Source organism: Agelaius tricolor, unplaced genomic scaffold, assembly GCF_023055355.1.
Source record: "Agelaius tricolor isolate 1412-34295 unplaced genomic scaffold, bAgeTri1.0.p SCAF_20, whole genome shotgun sequence".
Lineage (NCBI taxonomy): Eukaryota > Metazoa > Chordata > Aves > Passeriformes > Icteridae > Agelaius > Agelaius tricolor.
This window is the reverse complement of record NW_027269280.1, coordinates 5831570-5854128: the sequence shown is the minus strand read 5'-3', so window position 1 is coordinate 5854128 and position 22559 is coordinate 5831570. Positions and strand designations below refer to the sequence as shown.

General features: G+C 40.9%; 1 protein-coding gene across 1 annotated transcript in view; it reads left to right on the top strand.

The window, feature by feature from the left end:
- GALNT9 (polypeptide N-acetylgalactosaminyltransferase 9) overlaps nucleotides 1-13305 on the top strand; it is a 132841-nt gene extending 119536 nt beyond the window's left edge. Inside the window, exons 9-11 of the mRNA XM_071445325.1 lie at nucleotides 776-871; nucleotides 7213-7380; nucleotides 8079-13305. Of these exons, the coding sequence (XP_071301426.1) occupies nucleotides 776-871; nucleotides 7213-7380; nucleotides 8079-8225 (411 nt within the window). The 3' untranslated portion in view covers nucleotides 8226-13305. The remainder of the gene's footprint in view (nucleotides 1-775; nucleotides 872-7212; nucleotides 7381-8078) is intronic.
- The last annotated feature ends 9254 nt before the right edge of the window (nucleotides 13306-22559 follow it).

Sequence of the window (22559 nt, the reverse complement as noted above, 5' to 3'; positions counted from 1 at the left end):
CCAGACAGGTACTTCACAGTCTAAACCAAAATTGACCTGTTGAGTCTTTTGATGTGTCTGTCTAAATAACTTCTTGTTTATGATATCTCTAAAGTTTTTCTATGTTCAAAATATGTGTGTAATGCTCCCAGCCTCAAGAGAAAGGCTGGAAGAGTTTTCACAAGAGCTCCATCCCAGTTTTTATAGACTTGTAAATTCTTCTTGTCTAGGGAGGCACAGAAATTTTTTACTTCCTTGGATGTCTGAACCTGTGCCCTTTCATAAAATGTGTTTTATGTCACTTCTGTACATAACAATGTACTATATTTTCAGTTCAGATAAAAATTTTTCACATGCTTTTTTGGTTTTATATCAGCCATAGGAAGAAACAAAAGCATGTCACATCCAACATCAATCCTGGGTAGCTCCTATCCTGTTTGTAAAGCCACATTCTCAACATACAGGGTGAAAATTTATGTTTGCACATTGACAATTTGGAGCAAAACTTGGGTTTCTTAGGGTGAATTTTAGGAAGTTCTGATCCTTGAGTAATTGTCAAAAATGTACCTCTGACCCAAGGTGTGTAAAGACAGCAGGTTGTCCAAATAATGTCTTTTCCTGGAGCAGATTCACTGCTGGCACCCTGTGATAGCTGAAGGAGAAGAATGTGTCCCTCAGAGAGCAGTTTCACATAGTAGTTTTTTCAGGAGCTCTAGCACAGCTGAGATTTAGCTGGGCTGGACTGAAATGGGGATTAATTTCCAGCTGAAGCGTTTTCATTCTGATCTGGTTCCAGGTGCGCAACAGCAAAGCCAGTGGCTACTGCCTGGACCAGGGGGCTGAAGAGGATGACAAAGCCATCCTTTATCCCTGCCATGGAATGTCCTCCCAGGTAAAGGGTGAAAATCCCATCATGAGAGAGACACCTTGAACTTAGAGAATATTCAGAAGAAACAAAGAGTAATTTGGATGTATTTGGGTTGAGTTTGGCAGTATAATTCCTGGCTTTGCTCCAGTCTTGTCAGGTGCCTCTTCCACGGTTGTCCAGCTTGTGAATCCATACTTTGAAATTGCCAGTTGGGAAAACAGAAGGATCACATTACTTGTTTAAATACCAGGGATCCACTGAAGATTAATTAATTTAGGTAGTCTGTGGGAGTGAGCAGTTCTTGCTATAACATGACTTATTCATGGTACCTCTTTAATTTAACTGTTCCTTGGTCCAGCAGGCTCTTGGGCAGAAATTATTTATCATGCTGCTGATTTGATTCCCCAAGTAGGCAAAAAGTTAAGCACATATTTAACATCAGCTTCAAAGGGAATTAAGAATATCCTCTAAGACTTTTCTGAAATAGAAGATTTCTCCTTTTTTTTTTCAGTCTCTGTGCATATTATTATTTTCTTTCAGATGTCTGAAGATTTAAAAATGACATTTCTTCTTTCCATGCTCATAGTGATTTTACTCATACAAGTTGGATATTTAAATCCAGAACTTGAGTTTTTTCTGAAATTAAATTCTTGTTTCTTTTGAAGTAGCATCTGAATCAAAACTATATTAATGAACATTCTCCTGTGTAAATAAACTCTGACCTTATCAGGCTTAACAATTATCCAAGGCTCAGTCATGCATGTATTGATTGGGAGTCCTGGCTCGTGCATCACCACGGAGGTGAAGTGAGACAGACAGTAATTCCTGCTGGCACAATGTCCACCTTTGGCAGGATCATTATGGAGCATTTGACTGACACTCTCCTAGTAGAGGTGGAAGGAGCAGCCTTTGAATAAGGTAACAAAGTAGCATTGCTTAAATAGATGTAAATTAGCTCCTCAAGAAGACTCTCATTAGAGATGTCAAGGTGCTCAGAGAGAGTTCAGTCTCCTGCTCCATCCTAATCGGAACAGAAAGTTGCAAATTTAAGTCCTTCCTGAAAGTCCCTTAGCAACATCTAATCTCTATCATAGTGTGCTAGCACTTAGAAGAGTAATGAAATAAATGGTTCTGACTGTAATTTATTTTGCAATTTAAGTCCTTAACCTACTTGTTTGCCTCCATGATTCCTGTTTCACAGAGGAGGCTTTGACTTTGACTTCAGGAAGAAAAGAGATGAGGGCATAAGTTACAGTGATTTTTTTTCCCTTTAAAACAAACAAACAAACCAACAAAAAACAGGAAAAGATTTTTCATTCTGCAAGAAACACCAAATGAAGGCAAAGGTGATGTTTTATCTAAGTTGAGTATTTCACAGACAAGCATGGGTTGGAGCCACTCAAATGCAGCCAAGTTAATTAATGATTACACAGCTGGAAAACTTCTATAATCTCACCACAATTTACAAAATTAATTCAGTGTGAGAACCACAGCTGCACAAACCCTAATCAAGGATATTCAAGCACATAGCACGAAAGGTGTTGACAGCAAGCGTTTTAATATATTAAATAAACATTTTTTTAAGCCCCTCTTCTAATCAGCCTGGGTGAGCATAGTTGTCTGCTGCATTTAGCTTTCCATTTCTGACATTTTTCATCTCAAGCATAGGACCCTACTGAGCTGAGATTTGGGTTATTTGTACATGCCTACTGAATATAAATTCATATAAAAATGGAACTCCCTTTCCCCACTTGGGTTATCAGTGTTGTTCATACATCCTAGCAATGGGAAAGCCTCTCCCTGTTTAGCTACAGCCCTGTTTGTTTTTCATACTCTTCAATTCTGACAAGCAGATTACCAGTGATTTTAGTGTACACATGGTTCCACTGAAACCCACCCAAGTCAGGCAGGTGTTTAAAGAAAGCTGCGTTAGGAATAAGATTGCTGTTCATCTGTGATAAAATGTTCTTTTTCTCTATGTCTTACCCTTCTGTTTCCCTTGGATGTAGTTGTCCTGCATTACAGTGGCAAAATAAAACCACTCCACTGTGACTGCCTTTCCCTATGTGTATTTTCAAGATCAGTTTTCACCATGATAAATCACATCTTGTAATGATATCAGCTTTTAAATTTCTTTATTCAAACAGGGACAAGCTCTTTTATGGATGCTCTGGAATGCATTTAGCCCGAGTTTACATCAATTTAGTTTAATGAGTTTGACTTGAGCTAAGTCATTGTAAGCTAACAGCTAAGAATATCCAAACAAGGTTTTGCATCAGTCTGAGTCAATTTCAAAACCTATTTTACAGCAAAGTAGTGTCCTTTTTATATGTGTTCATTAGATCTGAAGTTTGAGTCTAATGGTTTTCAGGAAAAAAACATTTGGAAATACTACTGGGAGAAACAGTCCAGGGCTACAGAAGATTTGTAAATAAAGAAATATATTTGGAGGCTTGAACTGCTCTGCCTCTGTGTGTGGCTTCCATTGTGCAATCAGCTGCAAAGCCCAGTGGTACTATACACTTTTGTTGTAAAATAAATTCAGGAAAAAAAAAAAAAAAGTGAGATTGTGAGGACAGATACAACACCCCCAAAAGTGGAACTTGTTGTTCTGGAAGCTTCATAGAATGGCTCCAGGACATGCAGGTTTTGAACCATCTGAGAGCACTACACAGCCCTAGTGGAAATATTCACTGTCTCAGAGCCTGCCCTGAATGCCATGATGTAGAGCTGATTATATGGTGTGTGAAGGAGAGGAGAACAGAATGAAATGGCATCTTGGGATAGAAGGGCCAGGGTGAACAGCCCCCTTGGCCACCCCCTCCCTTCCCTTTCACAGCAGAGACAGGGGAGGCACTGCAGCTGTGAAAGAGAGAGCTCCCTCTGCATTGAGAGCAACCAGAGGGAAGGGAGAGCTCCCTGCTCGGATTCCTGGGGCTGCAGCTACACAAACAGAGGGAGAGGAGATGAAAGGCTCTGCTTAAACTGTTGCTAGAGGCAGGTATTTAACGTTTTGCTGGGCAGAGCTGTGAGTGCCCAGATTCGTGTGCAGGGCAGCAGGGTGGATGAACAGTGCTTTCTCCACCTGCAGGCAGAGGTGGGTGGGATTCTGGAGCAAACATGGAAGTTTGATAAGCTGGGATCTGTTTGCCTTGAGGGGACAGGTATTCTGGAGATGTAGGGTGTTGGGGATTCCTGCACTACTCACTGTTTCAGCTCCCGTGTCAGCTGACAGCTTGCCTTAACTGCAGGGCCAGGGAACCATTAAAGATTTCCTTTTGCCTGGAGAACAAGAGTGAGAGTGAGAGAGGTTAAATTTAGTGTGGATAGCTACCAGGCCCATCCTAGTAACTGTTTCCTACAAACAATTACCTGCAATCATTTGGTGCTTTTTTCACTTGGCTGGAAGTTAGCAGGAAAGGATGTTTTTGAAGTCAAATCCTCCAGTTTAAAGCTGCCATTTTCTTACCACATTAATATTCTTGGAGGATCATATTCCATAGGCAGCAGCACTGACTATTTTTGATACAGGTATGGTGGCTTTGATAAACAACCTTTGACATCTTTTGCATTCTGCTCAGATTTCTGAATGTTGAAGGGAAAACTGTCCTATCTTACATCAGTATAGCAGATGGTATCAGGATTAGATCTTTAGTATTTAATAGAGCACTTGGCTTCAGTGTCATTTGAATCCTTCAGCTCTTCCTAGATAAAAAAGAAAAACTGAGTGAAGGTCCATCCCAATGTGATGTATAGAAGTGTGCTTCTTTCTGCAGCTTGCAATTTGGAGTGTGTAGATTTCTAAGGATCTCAGCACATCAAAAACTGCACAGATTTATTTTTTTTAATTCATAGGATTTAATATTTCTTAACAAAGGGAAATTTGTCATTTAATTTTGGCTGGTTGGCAGTGGGAATGGATTTGACATGGTGTATCATGCCCACAGTCCTAGCATAAATAGGAATTATTTCTTTGTGGATAAGTTAGTGACACTTAAGATCAAGTTTGAACACAGGAGGTACAATTTTAATTGGCTGTATCCCAGTTCCTGCTTTCTAGCCTATTGTAATAAGCAACTTATTTTAATGCTTATTTTATTTTCACAGTCTATGTTGTCTTTAGGAAGTTAAGACAGGAATTCTTTGGAGGGAGATATTATTAATCATATAGTAGTTTCTTGAACCTTAATTTCTGGTCTGCTTTTGCAGAAGCAGGCTCTACAGCTTTCCTATGTAATATGGTCTGAACTGAGATAATCCTTTGTGGGTGGGTTTTTTTCTATTTCGATTTTATTGTGGAATAAGCCTAAGTTTTCATGACTGTTGGAACAGCCATAAAAACTTGACAGAAAGTGCAGATTCAGGAAATTAGGCCCATGCTGTTCCATTTGTCTCAAGATTGTACAGATTAGAGTTTCCTGCACGGAGCCATCCCTGACCTTGTTGAGCTGTAACACAAACTGCCACTTTCAATACTGCAGATAGTTTAGAATTGAGTTAATGCATCTGCCACTTCTAAAGCCTAAGCAGGACTGGTCCTTTCTGCTTTGACAGGCTGCTCTATAACAAAGTTCATGACCACTGTGATACAGAACACATGGAGCTCTGGCTACTGAGATTCTGATGATAAAGAATATTTTAGGCCATTTTAATACCAGTACAGAAAATGCTGCTCATCTCAAAAAGGAAAATCCATCCTATCCTACAGAGCAGATAGTCCATTATAAACACTGCTTCTGATTATGTACATCAGGCAAAACCAACAAGCTTGTAGGGCAGTATTTTGGGACTACAGAGAGATAATGAATACATTTTCTGGTCAATGTTTCAGCCATACCTGCAGTTCACTTGAATTCTGCTGAAAACCCATTAAATAGAAGTGTGAAATATACAGTCTGGTTTTATTTAAGAAAAAAAAAGTAAAAGACAAAATGTTGTGTTTGATTTGCAGTTTTTTAAACAGCTCCTTTTATATGTGAAAAAACAAAGTTAATTTGTCTGACCTGGCAGTCCCTTCATATTTTGAATTACTTTGCTTGCTTGAGCTTATTTTACATATGTTCCTCCTAACCTCAGACTGGGAAAAACTTGATTAAGTGTGTCCAGACTGTGCCATGACAAAGGCACTGTTCAGACCCAGAGCATCCTCATGTGGTTATCTCTCTGATGTAGGCTCTCTTCTACCTCTGTGCTTCACATGGCTGCTCTGAACAGAAGTGGCAGGTGGGAAAATGAACACATACTATGTCAAAGAGCATCTGGTCTGGGAGCAAGTAGACCATGCTCTTTTTACCACCAGCAAGAAATGATTATTCACAGCATGATTCTTCTGAGGTTAATAAGGATGGCAGTAGAAAGCCAGACTCTAATTTGAGTTTTTTTGATTGATTCTTAATGATATCTCACACACTGGTCAGTGGCATCCAATAAATGGCAGGCACTTCTGACCTTCCTTCCCTGTCTTGTTAAGTAATTTCAGCCATATAACAGCAATAGGAGCAGACAGGCAGTGAATTTCCTGGGTGGTAATTGCATTTCTTTGGTGGCTCAGATCCTCACCCTGCAGCATCCAGACTGACAGCACACAAGCCACGTAGCTGACTCCACTCTGCAGTCTTTTGGCACCTGGCTGTTGCACTTTCAGAGTAGGAAGGGCAAAATATTATGGTGGTTTAATGACTCTGGGTTAAGCACAGAAGTGAGAAGTAGATAAGTCTGATTTGACGTATTGGCCTGCTGCCAAATTAGCATCGTGCATTTTTGCTTTAATGTGCTTTACAGAAAACTGAAATACCAGAGTGTCACTCTTTATTATGTAGGCCTGAAGCATATGTTAGCAAATTTGCTGCCATTTCCCTCATGGTTTCTTTTTTTCCTCTCATATTTTTGGATACGGGTTGCATGGCTGGATTTTTTCAGTAATGTTTATTTACAAAAACTAATTAGACTTGTTGCTATCAATAGCCTCTAACAGAGCTCTTAAGAACAAACTGCACGACAAAATTGACATTGTGTCCTTGTTAAATCAACTCCTGCTGAGTGGGCACGATTTACATATTGATTACTTCACTTCCTTGATTGCCCTTTTTGCAGTGACATAGTGGGTGGGGAGTGGTGGGGAGCAGAAGTGTGGGAGAAGGGGAACGTTGTGCTCTGTTTTACCAGCATGGCCAAGATTTGCCCTTGAGCAGCGTGGGCCAGACCCAGTGTGCAGAGTGGTGGGGAGCAGAAGTGTGGGAGAAGGGGAACGTTGTGCTCTGTTTTACCAACATGGCCAAGATTTGCCCTTGAGCAGCATGTGCAGAACCAATGTGCAGCAGGACCGAGGGCTCCTCAGCAGCTCAGAACTCTCCTTTCTCCCCCAGCTCGTCCGCTACAGCTCGGAAGGTGTCCTGCAGCTGGGGCCACTGGGCTCCACCGCCTTCCTGCCCGACTCCAAATGCCTGGTGGACGATGGCAAGGGCAGGACGCCCACCCTCAAGAAGTGTGAAGATGTCCTGAGGCCAGCACAGAGGTTCTGGGATTTCACACAGGTGTGGAAGAGCTGAGGAAGCCTTGAAGAGATGAATTAAAGAGGGATGATGCCAGGGAGGTCTTTGGAGTGCTGTACCAGGAATTTCCCCCCAGTCCTTTGTAAAAATATTCAGATATGTTTTCCATAGATCATGTGCTACCCAGGAATATTCTTTTATTATTACTAGAAGTTTCGGGGTATGATTTCTAGGAATTTTTACTTGTCCTGTTTTGGAATATTCTCAATTTCTGTCCCGATTGTCAAGAACATGCTTGTTATTGTTTACTGTCCAGGAGTTTTTTGTATTTAGAACTTTTCTAGAATTTTTCTAGCACCTTTATAGGCATTTTTTAAGATCTAGAATCTTCAGTTTTAAGACTTTCGAAAGCATTATTACAGTCTCTGGGATTTCCTATTGCTTGAGCTCTGTAGGGATTCACTAGTGCCTTTTAGAGATTTTCTCATGATTTGGGGGGATTTTTCCAGCAATTCCTAAATGTACAATTATCAAGGAATTGGTGTGGTATTTTTTATGTATTAGCCAGCTTTTCCTAGGAATTTCTAGCACTTTCTGGGCCATTTATCACTTGATAGATACAGAAATGCATTTTATAATGTTTTTTAAGGATTTACAGATCTAGCACTGTTTTTTCTAATCCATTCACCTTGTGTGTTCTATCCTCTAATCTTTTTTTTCCCCATCTTTTTTTTTCCTAGAATGGTCCAATCATCAGCAGAGACACAGGCCGTTGTCTAGAAGTGGAAATGTCAAAGGATGCAAATTTTGGGCTCAGATTGGTCGTACAAAGGTGCTCGGGGCAGAAATGGATGATTAGAAACTGGATCAAGCACGGGCGGCACTGACTGTGGGGCTGAGCTGCCTCTCCTGTGCTGTCCATTGCTCAGTGTGCCATATCTCCTGAGGCATTTGTCTTAAAGCAAATTAGTTTGAACAGGTCTTGGCTCTCAAGAGTCCTCCATCGTTGGGCATTCCAAGGAAAGAAAGAAGAAAAAGGAAAGCAGACACACACATGCCCTGTTTGACTTTTCCTTGCTCCAGCAGATGATGCGGGAAGCTTAACGAGAGTTTTCTGTTGATTTGGAAATCTTGTCAAGACCAGAACACAACAGGAAAGTGGATTCCTTAAGCTCTCCTAGAGGAATTGACAGACAGATCTTTCTATGCTGAGTTCAAAGGAGACATCTCAATACTGCCTCACAAAGAGAGTTCTCTGATGGGTAGCTTTTTAGCTTTAAGTTTTGGACTGGTGCACAACTCCTACGGTGAATAATTATGTGCCTTTTTTATTGTACTTCATATAAAAGAGGACTGGAAAAATCCTACCTTTTCAGCATGTCTGGTTCGTTGTACTAAACAAGAAGATCTGTAAATAACATTGGAAATATATTATAATATATGATACATTTCAAGGTTGATTGTTTAGGAGTCTCTGTTTCTAGAAAGAGACTGTTCTGCAAATGTTTACAGGTGGTTCTCAACCTTTGAGCTGCTGGAAAGCAGCATTTTAGAGACCTCTTCTAGTTAGACACAGATAAATGTTGAATAGGTAAAATAGCCACATGCTCCGTTATATTGCCACATTTTACATTTGTTGGCTGTAGAGACATCACAATTTAGCACTTGGATATTTGGCTCTTCTGAGGCAGTAAATGTCCTGGTGGATGGATGGAGTTCAGGAGGCCTCAGCTGGCCCCAAAGCCCTGAGTGTGTGTCCTGTCCTGCAGGTCACTGTTGTGTTGTTCCAGAGACTGCCTGGAACAAGAATACTCCAAATCCTCCTTATTCTGGAAATAAGTTGACTGGCTTAGGTGCCATCTGTGGAGCTTAAAAACTTGGATCTTCCATTTTGTTTCCCATCCTGTGAAAATGTCAAATGTGAGCAAATATGCTGTGCGAGCACTGTCTAGACAAATTTCCTGAACAAACCAACAAAGTCTTTTCAGCATTTGAAAAACAAACACAAACCCGGTGATAAGAAGGCAAATTAGAGCAAGAGGTAGGGAGCATATATAAATACTGTTACTCTGAAATATAAATATTTTATTGTAGCTGACCCATTGGCAGCATCTTTGTAAACCTGAATTTAATCATGTATCCAGTGGTTCATGCAGGGTCAGTGCATATGGACAGAGCAGTGACAAGGTCTCATCCAAAAAGCTGTCAAAATTGATGAGCACTGTCATCAGCAGGTTTTGGATGTGGGTCCATGGCACACAGCTTTTCTGTACAGATGATTTCAGTCATACTGAAGGAGAGACAGAGATGGTATCTGTTCATTTCACAGTTTAATATTTTATAGTTTAAAAAAATTTGTTTTGTTTTACTGAGCCAGGAAAATAGATAATTGCAGTCACTGTGGTACCGTGAATCTTGGTGATCTGTTCCTTGAATAACTTTTGCCATTCCTATTTCAAGGCATGCTGAACAAAATTTAATGGAAACAAAGTTAATTTTTCAAGGGCATGATATGTAATAAAATTTTTACTTTTTAACATGCAAAATCCATCAGGTCTTGTCAAGTCTTGGTTAGTATCTAGAAAGCATATCACTATGTTTTGCCCCAGTTTTATTCTTGAAATAGAGTGTGCAAGATGCAATACAAAGCCAATTCTCCTGGAGTTTACTTGTGGCTAATTGCTGATCTTTATTCATGTCTCATGGACCAAGTTACACGTGAACATATACAAAAGAGTAATTCTGAGTGAGATTCTAGATACAAAAATACTTAAAATTCTGTCTTTGTGGTAAGTTGAACACAACCTTTTGAAAAGTGTAATAAGACCTGCAGGGAGAGTAGCATCTTTAATAAATCAAGCAATACTGTATAAAATCACGGACAATCTCAGTATTCAAGCTTTCCTGCAGGTCCAAAACAGGTAGGAAACTTCAGGCTAAATATAGATTGGGAACAGCTGCCCTGCATTTAACCTCCTTATGTTAAGCTATCAGACAATTTAAAATTATATTTACCATCTATGCAGCAGATGTTGAAGGCTTTGTACAGGAGTGAGTTTGTAAGTGAGTTTTCATCTTCTCTCCAAATACAATTTCCACCTTTTAAAGTGTATGAAAGCTTTATTCTCCTTTTGTTTGCTCTGATGGAGTTCTACTCCTTGAGGGAGGTGAGAAAGCAAAAGAAGGAAAAGATGGTTTCACCAGGTGAGATTTTGGGGGAGTAACAGGACATTCACACCCATTTTTAGTCTTTCCAGTGAGTAAGTGCTAACTGTTTTATATGAACATGGCAAGAAGTGGAAATTAATTATATATCAGTGTGACCTATTAGAGTATGAAGTTACAGTACTGAACAGAAGCAAATATGCCATGTGCTTTCTTTTTCCCTTTTATTTTTCCTTGTCTTTTATTAACAATCCATATTTGATCCTTGGTTAGCAGTAGGGCAGCAAGCCTTTCAAACCCTGGGTAAATCAAAAAGGAAAGCTGAATATTTAGAGGAATACCAGAGTTTCAATCTAGTCTGCTGAAAGGAGTCTTGCATGGGCAGTTTAGGAGCTTTGAAGCTGAGAGGACCAGATCTGTGTTTACTGGCAGAGATTTCAAGGGAGATTTCAAACCTTCATCTGACACCACCATGATCAAAGAGAATTGGGTGTCTTGGGATTTTGCCCCCTAGGGCATTTGACTGTGGCCACACTGTCTGAGAGTGGTCAGTCCTGGCAGGTTTGAGTGCCAAGGCCACCAGCTGCAGGAGGCTTGCAAGAACCAGACTTAGGGCACAAGAAGGAAAACAGGTTTTTGTGGTAGATAAATGGCTTTGAGATTTACATAATAACATAAAAGAAATCAAATAACTCTTAAAAGGTGGAGTTGGTATTTTATGTGATTGTCATTTTTTTAAGACTTGCTGGAACAATTTCTTATATTTGCAAAACACATCTGTTGGATTAATTTTACTTTATTCTTTATCTGTATGAACCACTGCTTTGGCTGTGGTACTAACATGGTGACTCTGCATGTGAGAGGGTCTTAAATATTCTCTCGTCAAAGGAATAATAATAAAAAAAGCCTTGAGTATTATCTGTTTTAACCAAAGTCTATGGTTCTTTTGTCAGTATTTCACCCCTTAGTATAATCTGAAATCCTGAATAATGGTGTTCAAATTTTCAGTCTTGTTTCCCACAGTGCAGCATTCTAGATCTCATGAAAAGTATTCAATGTAGTGTAATATGCCTTGTGGAGAAAATTCAGATCAAAGGCTTTCTATGCTATTTTGTTTGATTTAGGGGATTATGGAGCTAAATACTAGGTCATAGGACAAAAGAATAGAAGGTAAGAAAGACAAGAACACCAGTAAGAAAGTCTAGCATACTGTTGTGAAAGCCAAGCCAGGAAAAATATTATTTTCTAAGCATATTAGAGTCCCTAAAAATGAGTTTGAGTCCTAAGGTAATAAAAGCCCTTTCTTTTTTGAGAGCTATAAACTATGTTCCAAGCTGAATTTAATTTTGTTCCTCAGCCAGAACTGTCCTCTAGCCTTACTGGCTTGCTGGTTCCTGAGGCATGCTAAGCTCCAGTGGGAAGGAAACAAGAGAAAAGTTGATGCTTTGGAAGGACTCACTGGATTCCCCTGCAATCATGTAAGTTCTCTATTGTGCTCACCCACCAGAACTCTTCAGGGCCATTCCACATGCAAAATCCAAACTCAGGTTGCACAGAAGTTATTTAAGACCAAAATATGGAAACAAACAACAGCTCTTCATACATATTTTGAGAATGTTGAAGTATTTCTCTCAGCTGAATGAGTAATTTGGGGCTCAATGTGTCTGAAGATGAAGCCTTCGTGCTCCTTCATTCACAGTCCTTTTCATTGGCCTGTCCCTTTCAAAAAACTGTGATCTAGTAGATGAAAACCTCACTTGCCATGTGACAAGAGTGTAAATCTATCTGACACAGAATGGCTGCAGTTTTACATACTTAAGTCATAGCTAGTCAGATTTAATGAAATAGCACCAGTCCTAATCTGTTCTTTAGATCAATTACACAGTGTGTAATTCCTTCAGTATCCAGTATTCATTTGCAATGGTTCATTACCAGCCACACAAAAGTGCATTGTGGCCTGTTTCAGGATCCAGGGAGTTGGGCAATAAGAAGAGCTACAATAGAAGTTGTAGTTCAGAGGGAGTTTAGCATGTTATTATTCAGTTAGGGCACAAATACCTTTGTTTTTCGTGAGAGGCTTTGGGAGCAAGAACAACTACCAGAATTCACTTGATTGAAGGCGTTTCTAACAATGATGTTCTATTTATTCCTGCTGCTACTTTGATTGCCTGCTTCTTAGTGCTGATCAAAGTCAATGGTAGAGGTCATAGCACAGATAAAAGATGGTGTTGCAAATTAGAAGATCTAGCTAACGGGCTGGATAGAAACCAAGGAATGATCGTATCTCTAGATCTAGATGCCACCACAGGAAACTTAATACCCAAAAATTCTCTTTGGAAAGAATCCCAAACTACAGTGACCTCTTTAGTGCATTATAATGGATTTCAGAATGGCTTCATAAAATACAGTGACTTACATTACAAAAGCATTAATGACATGTAACTAAAAGGTATTGAGTTTGGGGGTTGTCCTAAATAAAAACAATGGGTTTTGGCCAAGAATGCTTACAAATACCCAGTGAAACAATATATGGCAACCTGCTTTTGCAAAACAATTTCTGAATCAAGAGTGTCTTCAAAGACATGTCAAAGCATTGATTACTTTTCATAGTATTAGTGTTTCCTATTGGCCATCAACAAGTGTTGTGCAGTTTTCAAACTCTTTGTAATGTTTAATTAAAAAAATGCAGCAACTAGAATGCAAGTTGTGACTGCAAATATTTTTTCATTATGTGGCACATCATCAAACCAATTTGTATTCACATTGAAAAAGTTAATAAATTACTATGCATTTTACTGCTGACATGAGCTGCATGCTTTATCATTGTACATTTGGACACGCATATTAAAATTCCAAGATTCACACAAAGGAAAACTAGAATAGCAAAGCATATGGGCATTTTAAAATTTAAATTGCACATACTGTGTTCTGAAAGGCAGTCACCACACACTCGTAAGAGACTTGGCCTGGAGGTGCACAACTGGATTGATAACAGTGCAGACTACTGTCATTTATATCTCACCACTGCAAACTGTCAATAATTGGTGTTAAGAAGAATGAAATAGGATGCAGGGAAAATGTAGAATGATCCTTTCACCATGTATGTCCCCCTAATTTCTCAGGGTAAGGCCTTCTCAAGATAGAGGCTCTACACACCAACACAACCATTAGATTTAATGACACTGGGCCTGTGTGTATCCAATCCACTCAGAGCTCTGGGTATCACAACATCCTGCTGTAATAAATGGCACAGTTGCTGTGAGTCAGTACCACAGCCTCTCATTCCATAGGATGCCCTGTAGTTCTCTTATGGTGAAAAGCTGTGAATAACTGCTGCCAACTCTTTTTTAACACCTTTTTTCGTTTGACCTCTGTCATCCTGTTTTAAAATATATTTCTGAACTGACTGTCATGCTTTTTTTTGTGTCACCAGCAAACAACTTTGTAACTGCACAAGCAGATGGTCTGTGTCATCTCTTGTGCTGGGTGATAGCAGGGTGAGAACCCATTGGGTTCCTGAGCTGCTCAGTGGGATAAAACATACATTGCTGGTTTTAACATTGATTTTGGATCTTAGCCAGGCTGTTTCTCCAGTGTGTATGACAAAGTTTGCAATTTGTGATCAAGGAGAACAGAGCATCTGAGAAAGGATCCAAGTCCTTCTTTCATTCCGCCCTGCCCTGCTGCTCCTGCTGGAGGATTACAGGTAAGTGACCAGGATGGGACATGTGCCCATGTTCCTGACTCTCTCACACCACTCTGTTCAGCTGAATCAGCTGGGTGACACCTGAACGCCCAAGCTTTTTCCTTCCCAATTTCTGCAAGGACAGTGACTGCCTAAGTGAGGAGCAGCTGTTTATTCCTTGGTTTTTCCAGAGGAGGTAGGGTTGGCTGTGGTCTTCAGTTGGGTGACAACACCACCAGCCTCAGAGGCAATGGCCTGATAGAGCCTTGGCAAATTTAGCTCCATCCCCAGGATCAGTCTTGGTGTTCTTTCCCATTTCTTTGTAACTCCATGCTGAGGACTCTGTAGAAACACTGCTCTGTTTCAAGCCAAGGTATTCTGTAGACCCAACTTCTATTGTAATCAAGCCAACATTTCTTGGAAGGAGAAACATCACCTTTGAAGGTACCATATGCTTGCTAGAATGAATGTTTTGTGAATAATATCCAGCAAAATTAGCTTTGTATAAATATTTTGTCAGCAATTCTGCATCTGACAACCTTTTTTCTGCAGAAGTTATCCTAAGCATGAGTTTTTTCACTGTGAAGAATGTATTCCATGGATGTAGCCACCCTTTTGTTTAATAAATCTTCATGAATTGACTGTGAATCATTAATATGTGCCTGTAACTGAGCACTGACTGGCAGTGATAATGATTTTTCAGCCTATAATGGCTTGGTCATGTTTTCATTTTGTTTTGGCTGTCTATTGTTACTGTAACATAGTTGAACACCTTTATTAGTTAGCCTTGCCTTTGCATCCTGACTCATTTAAAGCAAGGAAATAAGGACTGGGGTATTTTCCTATCTGTAATGTTGAGGTAAAAGCAAACAAACAAACAAAACCCCCTTCCTTTGTTCTAGAATTTACTAAACATTCCTAACTTGTGAATTAATCCAAGAGTTTATTTCAGTGTTTAAAACTAACTGTAATCCTAAGAACCAGCAAACAAAACCCATGCAAATTTAGTGCAAGGTTTTCCTGGACTTTTTTCTTCTTACCATTAGCCCAATTTAACTGTTTAACCAAATCCTACCATTTTCCTTTTAGGATTCATCTTTTTCTATCATTCTTTTGGGTGTGTTACTGACGTAGACAAGATGCACTGGAAAAAAAAGAGCCTTCTAACTAACAGAATTCTGTCATTTACAGAACTTAGTGGTAAAGCTGTGATCAACAAAGTGATGTGACATTCATTGGATCATGTGTGCAACATTATTTATTTTTAAAAAGCCAAGCAGAGCTTCCTAACAGCCTCTGTCCTGCTGACAGCAGAGGCTATAAAATGAATCTTTGGGTGGGCCCAGCTGGCAGAAAAAATCCTTGAGGAGCTCAGAGTTCCAGTAATGGAATGGGAAGGGAAGGGCAAGGCACATCAGGATTTCCTTGAACGGCAAAAGTGAGAGTTAAAGACTGAGCTGCACTGTCCAACCTGGAAAGCAGGAACTGACACACAGCAATTCACCTGGTGATAAGGCCCTGGCTTCTTTACATGAATAACTGAGCTTTAATAAAGGGATTTTAATCAGGATTCAGGAACCATTTTTCTGCTTTTGGAGTTTATTACAGTGAAATCTGCCTAATCTGTTGACAGAGCTCCAAAACACACAGGTCAGTGCTGTGGTGTGTTAGCAGTGAAACATTTGCCAAAACCTATTGAAATTCTCTGTGTACTTCAAGCATTGGCATTCTGAGGAGAAGCTGGTGCCACCTATCATCAAAAAGGAGGAAATTAAACACCAAAGTGATGTGTTTAAACTGGAGAAACTGCTATTTTCATTGCAAAGCTGATTGTTTTATATTAAATAGGCAATTAGCAAGATGTTGGGGCTACTCAGGATGATTCTGGGTGAGGTGCTGACCTGGCCCCTCTCACCCTGCAGAGGAGATCAAGGTTAGGCAGATCCTGGATGTTCTGGTCTTGCTGACCAAAAGGAGAGTTATAAGATTACAATCTGCATCAAGGGTGCAAATGCAAGTCCAGCAGATCAGTTGAGGTCCAACTCACCACAATTAAGTAGTTAAATATTTTTGTGAGTCTGAACCCAAATAACTTTTGCTCCACTTTTTCTCTTTTTAGATGGTACAAGTTATTTTGAGTCATTCTTGAGAGCAGAGTGTGGGTTCATTAAAGTGGCACAGGTATTTTGAAAATGTTTTTCCTTTTTCTTTGGAAAGGTACATTTGGAATGATAACCCTGTTGGAATTTTTGTTTAAAATACTCAGAATACATCCTAGCATGTCCAAGCCATGTTTTTTCCTCACAGTCTCAAGCTATCATAATACTGAGACCCAGGATACTGCATTGTGCCTTCTTTTGCTGAAAAGAAAGGAATTTCAAAGCTTCAGTGGGCTCCTGAGGGGCAGTGAGGGATTTGTGTTGTGTTCAGCTTTATTGGAAAAAAAGTCATGACACTTTTCATCTCTTAGGGGTCTGCTTCATGTTTTGATCCTGGAGCCAAATCATCTTTCTTAAGTCTGAATCAGAGACCCTTTTTGCCAGCCATCAGGCCAGGGTGACACAAGGCTTTTCTCCCTCTTTATAACTCTCTGTAACTATTAAGCCTATTCAAGACCTTACAATTCTAGTGGTTTTTGAAGTAAATTTTTAAGTTCTTTGCCTGAGCACAAGTCAAAGTGGACCTTTAGGTTGTCTTTCTTTCTTTCTTTTCCTCTGAAATGCATTGATAAATGCATGGGTGATAAATTTAGTCTGAGGCAAATGCACACAGCATCATGTCTCACAGAACTGCTCTTTGATACATCCTCTGAAGATTGAGATTAAGTAGAAAAATGCTGGCTGCTTAGAAAAATGAGGCTACTAATCAGTTAATTTGTGCCAGGCCTGAGGACTTCATAAAAACCTGTGGGTTTAATGTGCCATATATACATATCATCTATTTATTAATACTCTAAACACTCTAAAATAAATAACACTCTAAAAACTACTTCTCCTCCTCTTGTTAATGTGGTGATGGATTCTGATTCAAGATAAGGTTCTGATTTGGTGTGTAAATATCAGTGTGACATATATCACAGAGCTCTTATGGCACACAGAGGCCAAACAGTAGAAGAGCATCAACAGCATCATAATAGTGGAAAAGGACATGACAAGTAAAAGCTATTTTAAATGTGTTTTTACAGTCTACACCTCCACCATTCCTCCCTCCCTCCCTCCCTCCCTTCATTCCCCAAGGTGAATCTCTTGCTGCCAGAACTAAGTTCTGTTCTAGTGATGTTTTGTTGTACCTTATCACATAAAACAAATGTTTTTCCAAAAGCTTTCTTGAATGAAGGCAATGAAGTAAATCTAATCTCTAACGTTCAAATCAGGCTTACAGAAGGGCAAAGAGGGCTCACTTTGGCTTGGATGACATTTATGGCCAAAAAGCAGCTCATGGACAGGAAAAGGCAGCATGCTGTTCTCTGTAGGGTGTATAATTTGAAACAATTTTATCAGAAATGCTAGATAAAAATCTTAATAAGCTGGAGTTAAACAACTGGATTTACCAACTGGGTGGTTTTATCTTGGAGGCAAAAAAAAGCCAAAAACCAAACCCCACTACATTTAAAATTTGCCATATGCACAGTAACTTGCAGTTAGTAATTAAATTCTCACAACATCCTTCCACAGTGCCAGGCACAGCATATTGGCTTAGGTTGGCCTGGTTGTCGAGCGTGAACTGAAATTATTTCTAACAGCAATCAAATACATTTTGAAATATGCTCATAAAAATGCTAGCTCAGAGGCTCAAAGCAATAATGATTCATGTATTAGCAAATCAACCTGTCCTCTGCAAGCTAGCCCCTGAAATGTAATAAGGGGTCAGTCCACGGAAAGAAAAAAAAGTGTGTTTATGAAGATGTTGAGAGGCAATATTTTGGGATGGGAGTTTGGGGTGACATCTCTTCAACATCTATGGATTGAGGTGTTGGACTGGCCTCCAGAAGCCAGTCTTTGTCAAGGGTGCCTTTACCAAATCTATATCCACAGAGGGATTTAGGCAATATGCTTGCCAGAATCCCTCTGCCCCTTGGTGGTCCAAGGGAAGCTCTTTGGTCCCCATATGAGCAAGACTGGGACACAGAGAAGGTGAGAACAGCTATCCTGCATCTCCTGTGCTGTGAAGATGCTCAGGAAAGGCCTGTGAGTGAGACCTGGGAGATCTCAGATAAATAACACACCTTCCACTACCACTTCTGGACATGTCCAAACACACTCTGAAGGGATTGAGAATTTTAAAAAAATAGTAATAATCTCCCCTGGAGCCTAATGGCATGACCATGGCTGCATACTGCCTAATCTTCCTTGTTTTGAACATGAAACAGGGGTCAGATTCTCTCTTCCCTTGAATGCTTATCTCCAGGCACTCAGAAAGGCTCAAGGGGCTGGAAATTTGACTTGGTGAGCCACAGAAAATTGGGGACCCAGGCAGCTCCTGGCCTGGGCTCTGCCATCATTTATCCCTGCACTCTCATGCACAGCACCATCAGTAAGAAAATGGTAACAGGAGAGGAGCAGCAGTGTGGAGAAAAACATCTGTAAGGACTCAGGTATTTTATGGGAGCAGAACATCCTTAAATAAATATCTGCACAGAACCCCACTCATGCACCCGAGATGCTGGTTCATTTATCCCACTAGTTTTAATTTGTTGCCTGAGGCCTCTCAGCTCAGGGATGGAGGGGACAGCAGAGCAGCCTGCAGACTCCAGAGAGCTGTGACCTTTTCCAGCATCACGGAGAAAAGTTCTGATCTCACAAGGAGTGAACAAATCCAGGTGCTGCAGGCAGAAACCAGCACTGCCACCATCTGCAAAAATGTCACCTCATTAACCCCAGGCACAGCTGCCATCCCTCTGCCCCAGGGTGGGGGACAGGCGGGCACACAGAGCTGTACCCCAAGGTTTGGCGGCATGGCTGGAACCGCATAGCACAGGCCCTCAGGGACCAGGCCTCAAGCAAATGGCTGCCAAGGCCTTCTCCACCTATGGAGGGACCATGTTGTGCCTGGGAGCAGCCTTTAGCTGGGATACAGCCACTGTCCTTGTGTGTCCCTGTGTGTGTCCCTGTGTCCCAGGGTTTGGGGACATGGCTGGAACCCCGCAGCACAGGCCCTCAGGGACCAGGCCTCAAGCAAGCAACTGCCGAGGCCTTCTCTGCCTATGGAGGGGCCATGTTGTGCCTGGGAGCAGCCTTTAGCTGGGACACAGACACTGTCCCTGTGTGTCCCTGTGTCCCTGTGTGTGTCCCTGTGTCCCAGGGTTTGGGGGCATGGCTGGAACCCCGCAGCACAGGCCCTCAGGGACCAGGCCTCAAGCAAACGGCTGCCGAGGCCTTCTCTGCCTATGGAGGGGCCATGTCGTGCCTTAGCTGGGACACAGCCACTGTCCCTTTGTCCCTGTGTGTCCCTGTGAGGGGGAGCTTGGTGTGGTGCAGCTGTCCTCCCTGGTGGCTGCTGCCTGTGGACGTGGAGGCCTGGAATAGATCCCACTGGGACACTTTTGGAGGAGGGCCAGGAGAGCAGGAGCTCCCAGCCACCTCAGAGGGATGGGATAAATGTTTTTTCCTGAGGGGCTGGAGGAACAATCCCACGTACACCCCCAAAAAAGTCAGCATTAATGAATGTCTGCTGTGGCCAGCACTCCATAGTGTCTATGAGGAGGCTCAGGGAGGCTCTGAGCTGCTTGCTGGGAAAACTGGAGGATCCTTGTTGTAAACAGTGGGTCCCCAGCTGGGTAATAATTAACATAATAATTAGCATTGACTCCATGATTTATAGAAGGCTGATCAATTATTATTCTTCTATTCTTATTAAGAAACCCATTTTATAGACAGTTACAGTACACCTGGACCTAACTGGTCCTCCAATCCAAACACAATCACCACTGGCTAATTAAGAAACCACCCTTTGGTAAACAAATCTCCATAACACATTCCACATGTTCACAACAGCAGGTGCAGCAAGTGAAGATAAGAATTGTTTCTCATTCTTTTCTCTGATCTTCTTGCAGTCTTCCCCAGGACGATGCCTGGGAAAAAGTTGTGTGCTGCTCTCTGTAGCCAGAAATCTGCTGCCACAGATCCTGTCCCTCCCTGGAGGCAGAGCTGGCACCACAGAGCCAGACAATGGCCTCTGCTCAGTCCAGGACCCTTGGGAAGCTTGGCATTGCAGTGCAGGAGGCACAAAATGTGGACACAGACTGGGTTCACTGTAACAGCTCCTGTATGTTCTCTGTGGGGTGTGGGCTAGAGCAGTCTAAATACACTATATGCACTAAATTCATTTTTCTAGCACTCAGATAAATTTGTTTTCCTTTCCAAAGCCTGTTGCCCAAGCTATCTTAAGGACTCAGTTGTAATATCCCTTTGGCTCCCCTGCCAGTCAGATCTGTGTTCTTACAGGTTCTTTGGATGCCATGCAACCTTTAGATACAGAAATCTTCATAAAATAAAATAAAATTGTTCCTAAAATTCTTCCTTCTCCCCATGAGGCAAGAATTCTTCCCCATTCTTCTCTCCCCAAACATTCATCTTGGTTTCAAAGTTTGAGACAGCAACCTGATACTGACAGAGCCTAGAATTTTCTCATATGAGGTGCTGCTGGGAGATCCGAGGCAGAGATTTAATCAGGACTAGGGGCAGCTATCAGAGCAGGCTGTCATGCCTAGGAAACCTCAAATTATGTGCTAATTATCCACCTACACTGCCAGGGAATAAATAAATAATGACTTCAGCTTACTGTGCTAAAGATAATTCCAGTTGTAACAAGATTGCAGGCTGAGTTTTTCCGTGATGTGTTGGAGGTGCAGTAAGGAACAAAAAGGTTTGTTCAAGAGTGCCTGGGTGGGTTTTGAGTCCCGTGGGCTCCAGAGCAGCAGAATCAAAGCTCAGGGTGGTCACTTTGGAGGGGTGACTGCTGGTCATTGCCTGCCTCCTGAAAGGGCTGTGTAATGATGTGTGGATGGGCATCTGCCTTTTTCCACTTCACTTTCTTGCTCTGTAGTGTTGCTTTTAATCATAGGAAAGGATTTTAATCAGAGAAACAGGATTTGTCCTCACCTTGACCTTGCAAACAAAAGAAAATGCTGAAAAGAATATCCTTTTTGAGTAAAGGTGTAAGATGTATTGTTGAAACCTGAAAATTTCTAAAGCTGCGATCAAACTAGATTACGTTCATGCATGTGAGTGAAAAATAATGCTAGTATTTCTTTTAAGCATTGGAAATGAAAGTTTGCTTGCTTTATTATTTAAAAACTAGAAAAAATAACAGTTTTTCCATTCTAGGTGTTCAGTGTTTGCTCAAGTACAAAGGCTGCTGGCAATATGGGAAGGTTTGAGAAGAACTGTGAAATTAATTAAATTGACACTTAAAGAAAATACCTTTATTGTTGCAATCCTCAAAACAGCAGTATAAAGCAAACTTATGACATTTTGCCAAATATTATTTTTCATGAGTTAAGAAAAGCTGGAGATTTTGCTAAACTCTGAACCCCAGGGGTCTGGGTTGATACACATTCTGAGGGTGAGAGCAACTGTTTGTTGAACTACAGGCAGCCTGGATTTATCTCTCCTTTCCTGTAGCTGTCAAATAATGAACTGCTCCTGGATGGCATTTTTCTTAATGATTTATCAGTAAGACTTAACTTCAAATTATGTGATAACTTCTTTATTTGATTTTTTTCTTAAAGTACAGTGCATGCTATGAAACCCATACAAATCAATTCCTGCTCTTTAAGAATCCCAGTTGTTAAATAAATATGAAGGATAATTATTTCTTATTGCTCCTGTTTAGGTGTTTTCATCTCCTTTCCTAGATCTTCCTTGCCCCTGTTTTATATTTGGAATAATTAACTGAAGCTGGTGAATTTTGCTAGCACCAGGAATAACTCCACCTGGATTTGAGGAGGAAGGGAAGCAGGGAAAGCATGAGAAATAGGAGGTAAGGTAAGAACAATGTAGGTAAGAAAGACTGATGATTCCCAGCTTGCAAGTCAAGGTTTAGGTGGGTTTTTTTGTTTGTTTGTTCAGGTTTGGTTTTCTCTTTTTTAACCCAAGCCACTGAGCGCTGATATCTTTTTCTACATAAGCCTTTTTACTGGTGGAATTCAGAAGCCTGTACATGGCTCTGCTTCAGGGTAATTGATATCTGCTGGGCAAAACAGAAACCAGTGCAAGGGTTCAGACTGCAAATCAGGGCAGGAGGAACAGATGAGTCTTAACAATGGCCTTGACTGCAGGGGTGAGTTTTTTCCATGCTTCACATATTTGGAGACCTGGATTTGTTCTATAAAGTGATGAGAAAAATGGCCCACATGGGATACCATTATTGA